Source organism: Cheilinus undulatus, linkage group 10 (assembly GCF_018320785.1).
Source record: "Cheilinus undulatus linkage group 10, ASM1832078v1, whole genome shotgun sequence".
Classification (NCBI taxonomy): Eukaryota; Metazoa; Chordata; class Actinopteri; order Labriformes; family Labridae; genus Cheilinus; species Cheilinus undulatus.
The window spans coordinates 27,611,442-27,618,771 of NC_054874.1; the positions used below are offsets into that span (position 1 = coordinate 27,611,442).

Here is a 7,330-nt window from a genome sequence, read left to right on the forward strand (position 1 = left end):
TAAAATGCTGGTTTTCATGCTTGCTGTTTGTCACCTACCACCCTCCTTCAGTTTCTCTGAATGTGGGGGAAGGTTTAACAATCAAGATGGTACCACAAAACACATGAGAGTCCATTCAGGAGAGAAACCCTTTAGCTGCTCTGAGTGTGGTAAAAGATTTTGCAAACACAGAAATCTGACCAGACATGTGACTGTTCACCAAGCTGCAACATTTTTAGGTATTAAAAATAAAATAAAACGTTTATGATTCAGATTATCTCGTTTGGTTTTGTAGGTCATACAGAGACATTGGTGGTCTCTTCAGTCTGTTTCACAGGAGCTTAAGCAGTTTAAAGGTTGGCCTCACTGCATCCTGCTCACACAGGAAGATTATGTATTTCCCTGCATGTTGAAATAACACATGAAACTGAATCATCAGTTCCTGTTTTTTTTTCATCCGTGACAGTGGTTCAAAAGCCAGGGCAATATGTGGAGAATGAAAATGTTTAGTGTGGCTACTGTGGCTGCAAAAGACAAAGTGAAACATGAGGCTGTTGTTTGTTTGATCTTTGTTTTGTCCAGTTAGGAAACAAAACCAGCTTTTAAGCCTCTAAGCACTCCACTGTGTTAGCCTGTTAGTTGCATAATTAGTCAAGTGTTTAGAGCTGGGGAAGATCTTTGCAGTGGGTTTAATTCAAGTCTCTTCACCTAATGCAATTGCCTTCTGGAGCTACATGTGACAAGAATCATTATAAATTTGGATTTTTTTTATTTTCATAATGTATTTAAGGAAATCAGTAAAGAAGAAAATAAAAGCAGAGCACCAAAACTAAAATTTTCTTTGGAGAGAAGCTGAGAATTGAGGCTGATTAGAAAGAAAGTCTTGCATCACTTGTATATAGTTACAAATAATTTCAGATGATTTTCCCCTTCACATTCTCATCAATGTCAAATACACTTTGTATGATTTTATAAAATAACATACTTTGTGTCTCTGTTTTCTTTTTATTCTCCTTATGAACAAATCTTATTATTCAACATACAGGTCCACCTGATGCATATAATGTCAAAGGTCATTATTCCCTGTAATTTACTTCAGGAAGTTTAATATTCTAGATTTATCTCATACAAAGTGAAGTATTTCAAGACCTTTTTGTTTTAATCTTGTTGATTATAGATTGTGGCTGAAGAAAATAAAAAAAAATCCACTATCTCAAAATATTAAAATATTGTGGAAAAGTCCAATTCATCAAAGTTTTTCTGAGCTTTCATCCTCTCATTCTGGTTTGGTACACACAACTGCAATCATGGGGAAGACTGCTGACTTGACAAATGTCCAGAAGACAATCACTGTCATTCTCCATAAGGAGTGTAAGCCACAGAGGGTCACTGCTGAAAGGGCAGACTGTTCTCAGAGTGCTGAATCGAAGCACTATTCATTGAAAGCCTCGAAGGGAAAAAGGTTTTAGGAAAAAGGTGCATAAGCAGCAGGCATGAGCTCAGCCTTCAGAAGACTGTCCAAAAAAAGCTGATTAAAGAACTTAAGAGAGCTTCATGAGGAGTGGACTGAGGCTAGAGTCAGTGGATCAAGTGCTACCACACACAGACGGGTCCAGGAAATGGACTACGAGTGTCTTGTTCTTAGTGTCAAGCCACTCCTGAAACACAGATGATGTAAACTTCTCGCCTGGGCTAAGGAGAGAAAGAACTGGACCATTGCTTGGTGATCTAAAGTCATGTTTTAAGATGAAAGTAAATTTAGAATTTCATTTGTAAATCAAGGTCCCAAAGTCTGGAGGAAGAACAGAGAGGCAGAGAATTCAACATGCTTGAAGTCTAGTATTTTTGGTTTCCACAGTCAGTGATGGTTTGAGGTGCCATGTCATCTGCTGCTGTAGGTCCACTGTGCTTTATCAAGTCCAGAGTTAATGCTGTCAGCTGTCTACTAGGAGATGTTAGAGCCCTTTATGCTTCTATCTGCTGAGAAGCTTTATGGAGATACTGATTTCCTTTTCCAGCAGGACTTGGCAGCAGTCCACAGTGAAGCCAGAACTACCAGAAGGTGGTTCACTGACCATGGTATTATTGTGTTTGACTTCCCAGCCAACTGGCCTGACCTGAGCCCATAGAGACCTCAGAAGAAATATCAAGAGGAAGATGACAGACACCAGACTCAACAATACAGATGAGCTAAAGGCTGCTATCAGAGAAACCCAGCAGTGCCACAGACTGTTTGGCTCCGTGCCACACCACATAGATGGAGTAATTTTTGCAAAAGGAGCTCCAACCAATTGCTGAGCGCATTTCTGTAGATTAAAAAAAAAAAAAGAAAGAAAAAAACCTTATTTGGGCTGATATTTAGGGATATTCTAATAATTTAGATTGTGTTATTTTTGTGAGCTGTGAGCCATAATCTACAACATTAAAACAAACAAGTCTTGAAATATTTCACTTTGTATGAGATGAATCTAGAATATATGGAATTTCACTTCTTGAATTAAATCACAAGAAAAAAACTTTTTCATGATATTCTAATGTCTGTAGATGCACTTGTATTTGTGTAAGTTTTAGGGAAGTCAGCATTAATGACGATTCATTAAGGTCCACGATTAGTGCACTGTTTTTTTGTTTGTTTGTTTGTTTGTTTGTTTGTTTTAAGTTCATTTTTCCAGGGTTTAATTAATGTGAACTGCAAAAATAATAAAAAGAGACAAAAAAGGGAGATTTTTTTTGTAATTACAATTCTGAGCTTCATCCTAGTTAAACATCAAAAATCCTTTGACATTGATTCTAGCTTATTTCTTAAGCTAGCATCAATTCTGTTTTCAGTAAATTAAGATTAATTCAGAGACTTACAGTTTCACAATAAATGCCATCCAGTTTTTAAGTCACACTTTTAATGCACACTTGCATTCTAAATTTACTTTCATTGGGAATAAATCAATCACAAATCTTCAAAAACACAAAAAAAAATCCCTCATATTACTTTGTCCTCTTCTTTTTATATCCTGTTGGACATGATCCTTGTGTTAAGTCTCCTAAAAAACGACCTGCTTTTGGACAGTTTAAGCTTCTTCTTCCAGTCTCTGTTCTCTTTCTGGAAGACACTGTCCCAGCTGTCCTCCTCCTCATCTCCCGCCCAGGGCCCCCAGGCACCTCCATTCAGACTGGGGTCTGCCCGTAGGTCCTCTGAGGGGTACCTTACTGGCACCGCAGTGCGATTGTAGTACACCAACCTTGCCAATAGCTCTTTGACGACATCTGGCCTCTGCTCAGAAAGGTCAGCACGCTCACAGGGGTCTCCAGAGATGTTGAAAAGCCACAGTGATTTCCTCGGCGTGGTGTGGCGCTCCAGGTTCCACCAGCTGTTGGGGAAGCCTGGAAGCATCTGTGGAGGCGTCCAGTCTCCGTAGCCAGGGTCTCCTGTTAGAAGTTTCCAGTCTCCAGTTCGTATGGAGGCCTGCACAGCTGTGTTCCAAATCCCATATCCTTTTTGTAGAGATCCGCTGCGTGCATGGTTATAAAGAGGGTCGATATTATGGAGGATCTCCAACCTGGGTGACTCCTTCCCCTCACTGATGGCTTCCCAAACATCATATCCATCCAACCCCTCTGTCAGAGACTCATTGCCGCCTGCTAATCCCACCAATGTCGGGTACCAGTCAGTGATGTGCATCAGGGCTTTACTCACCCTCCTCCTTTTCCTCAGAAGAGGACTGTGGACAAAACCCAAACCACGCACACCACCTTCCCAGTAGGTTCCTTTACGTCCTCTAAGTGGCCAGTTACTTCCCCCAGACAGAGGCTGACCTCCATTATCTGTGGAGAAGATGATAACACTGTTCTGGTAGTACCCATACTTGCGCAGACCGTACGTTATATTACGAACTGCCTCATCTACAGCTGAGACCATAGCAGCATATTTTCTGCGTGCCACATTTCCCATCCCACGGTACGGATAGATGTACTCCCGTGGAGACTGCAGAGGAGTATGAACAGCTTGGAAGGATAGGAAGATGAAAAGGGGCTGGGACTGTGGATCATGGGTTGCCAGGATCTTGCGGACTCTCTGCGTGTAGAGATGGGTGGAGTATTTGCCCCTCTGACCCCAGGCAACAGACTCCCCCTCATGCAGGTCAAAACCACACATGCTCGGCCCATCACAGGAGTCGTATGTGTAGTAGTTCACACTGCCCGTTAAGGAGCCAAAGTACGTGTCAAAGCCACGGCGTGTCGGCAGGCATTCCTTCTTGTAGAAGCCCAGGTGCCATTTGCCAACCATGTGGGTGGAGTAGCCGAGCTCCTGCAGTCTCTGCGGGAGGGTGACCTGGTCGAAGGGCAGGCAGTTGGGCTGGCGAGGCCGAATGATAGAGTGTTGTAGGCCTGTGTGGATTTGGTACCTGTAGAGTATAAGATAGGGAAAAATGTCAGTAGGTGAACAGGTTAGTTTTGGATTTTTCATCATTGTCATTAGTTTTTGTTTGTTTTCAATTTTAATAAAGTTCTTATAAATTTTTACTGTTGGGTTGTTTTTAAGTTTTTATAATTTGAAAGTGCTTCATTTCAGTTCCATTTTAATTAGTGTCAGTGTTAGTTTTAGGGTTTTTTCAGTAAGTTGGGCTACTTGTCATACCCAAAAGGGCCAGAAGAATCATACCATTTTTAAAAATATATCCAAATAGGCGAGAGATGTCTGGCAACAAACAGTTCATTTGTGCATCCACTCTCACATACCGTTCATCTTAGATGTTTTCTCTTTTAGAGTGGAAATACACACTAAAATGTTGGAAATAAAATCAAATTCAAGTTCAGCTTAGGGTTAGGGTAAGGGTTAAGGTAATGGTTCGAAAACCAAAATTAAAAACTTGACCTGCATAACCTGATTGTAAAACTTTTAATAAATCTGAATGAACAGCCTGCTAACAGGAAAATGCTCATCCTCCGTTAAAACGTTATAATGCAGCCAACATATCTTAAGCTTTGTTAGCTATGTAAGATATGTAGCTGATATGGCTATGTAGCTAACATAGCTAAAACTGAGCTTACAAAGCGGCTAAGTAAGCTAACTAACAAATGTAACTATTGAGCTAACCAAGCTAAAGCTAAGATCATAAAGCAGCTACATAAGCTATGTAGCTAATGTAGTTAAGTAGCTAACATAACTGTAGCTTAGCTCACAAAACAGCCATGTAAAATACGTAGCTAACGTAGCTATGTAGCTAACTTAGCTTAAGCTCATTCACAAAGTGGCTAAACAAGCAACACCATTAATTAGCTGACATAGCTAAAGCTTAGCTCACAAAACCGCTACGTAATATACGAGGCTAATATAGCTATGTAGTTAATGTAGCTGAAGTTAATCTCACCAATTGGCTGCATAAGATTAGTAGATAAGGTAGCTATGTACTTAATATAGCTATAGCTGAACTCACAAAGTATCTACCTAAGTTCCGTAGCTTATGTAGCTATGTAGGTAACATAACTAAAGCTGAGCTTTTAAAGCAGCCATGTAAGATACATAGCTAACGTTACTATGTAGCTAGCATAGCCAAAATCTAAGCTCACAAAGTGGCTACATAAGCTATATACAGCTACATAGGTGATTTAGCTTTAGCTTTGTTTGCTAAAGCTAACAAAGCTAAAGCTAACTTAGCTATACTGGCTTAGTTATATCAATGTATTTTTTTTATCTCAAGCATTGTACCAGCAAATTATGGCTTTTCTGTTGTGAAATAGATGGCATTTCAGATGAATGGTCTGTGAGAGTGGCTGTCAAAGATAACTGGCCATGAGATAGGCTGCTCTTCAGTCCTTATTTTATTTTATTTGTTAATATTGATGATTGAATACAACTCAAGACATAAAATTACCATTGTTTGAAGGCTTTACAATCAAATCAGGTCATTTTACACTCTCCAGGCTTGGGTGTATACATGAGTCTGTATGTTTGTGTCAAAAATTATTAAATAAAAGGTTAAAAAATGATTACTTTGCGAATTAAGATATCATATTCAACTCATCATTACAACTAAGCAGAGATGTTAAAGTTGAGAAACTATTATTTACCTTACATGTACATCTTTTATCTTAAACCATGATTTTTGTAAGACATAAGCTGTAATCATCAAGATAAAACCAAAAAAGGTTTGTTTTTTTTTACTTTGTATGAGATAAATGCAAAATACATGTAAGTTTAACTTCTGGAATTGAAAAAACTATTTCATTGTACTCTAACTTTTTAAGATCCACCTGTATCTCTGCCAAATCTATCTTATATTAATTTATCTTTCTTTTCTTACAAATTGTGAAGCATAGTATATTTAAAAGTGTTTGTATATTATATTATTTTAAAAATAAGAGTTAACACTTTTCAGTCTGAAGTCAGAAGTCAACACTTACCTGCCTGTGATGAGCTGACTTCTAGATGGGGTGCAGATGGGTTGGATGTAATAGTTTTCCAGCTTCACTCCTTCTGCTGCCAGTTTATCCAGTGCTGGTGTCCTGATGTCAGAGCTGTGGTAGCCAATGTCATTGAATCCCTGATCATCCGTCATGATGAACATGATGTGAGGAGGCTGCGACACAGGAGACCTGTTTGAAAGAGTCATGTCAGGCTCGTTTTCCACCTGGTTAGGACTCATCATGTCCCAGGTCAGGTACCCAAGGCCAAGGAGGCTCATCATAGAGAACCCGGTCAGGGCTGTCGTTGCCATGGTTTCATAGACTCTTTGTATCAGCTGCTGTGTATCATCACAAAATCATTGTGCAGTGGGAAGTGAGTAGAAGTCATCAGACGTTGCCCACAGCTGGCTTAAAATCAGTCTGAAACTTACTATAAAGCTACACCTCCATCCTCACAGATTTTCCTGAAATGTCTCAGGCTTCTTCGAAAACATTTCACTTTTCCAAGTGGTCCCATTAACCCCACCCATCAGCCTCGCTCCGTCACTAAAATAACATCATCCCCCTACCACCCAAAAACACACAGAAATGTTTCTACTACCTCCAGGTGTTAATAGTGAGTTTACACATCACATTAGATCTTTAATGGTTTAGTTTTTAATAGGGTTAGGCAGATATTTTCACTAAACATGGATGTTTTTCTCTAAGAAATAAGATACCATTAACTTCAAGACAATATTTCTGTTCTGTTTTTACTTTTTTCTTCATTTAGTGTAAAAGCAGCAGGGTCTGATATCATGCTCTCATTTTTATTCATAAAATTTCATGGAAATTTGATTACAGTGAACCACTCTTACAATTTAACACATTACTAGAAAGCAGCAAAAGAAATGCTTCTCGTCTGACCTGGTTAACAGCTGATGACAGGGTCTCTACAGACAAACCCTCG

At 39.3% G+C, this 7,330-nt stretch overlaps 1 protein-coding gene across 1 annotated transcript; it reads right to left on the reverse strand.

Annotated features, from left to right (window-relative positions):
- Positions 1-2,980: 2,980 nt before the first annotated feature.
- Positions 2,981-6,692, reverse strand: arsia (arylsulfatase family, member Ia). Its single transcript, XM_041798095.1, has 2 exons — positions 6,379-6,692; positions 2,981-4,379 (listed from the first exon to the last, which is right to left on the reverse strand). Exons 1-2 carry the CDS (start codon positions 6,690-6,692, stop codon positions 2,981-2,983), a joined length of 1,713 nt encoding a protein of 570 aa, XP_041654029.1.
- Positions 6,693-7,330: the final 638 nt, after the last annotated feature.

Coding starts and splice junctions, on each gene's coding strand:
- arsia (XM_041798095.1), bottom strand. CDS start 6,692: ATGGCAACGACAGCCCTGACCGGGTTCTCTATGATGAGCCTCCTTGGC. Junction 4,380..6,378: donor AGTCAGCTCATCACAGGCAG/GTAAGTGTTGAC, acceptor TATACTCTACAG/GTACCAAATCCACACAGGCC.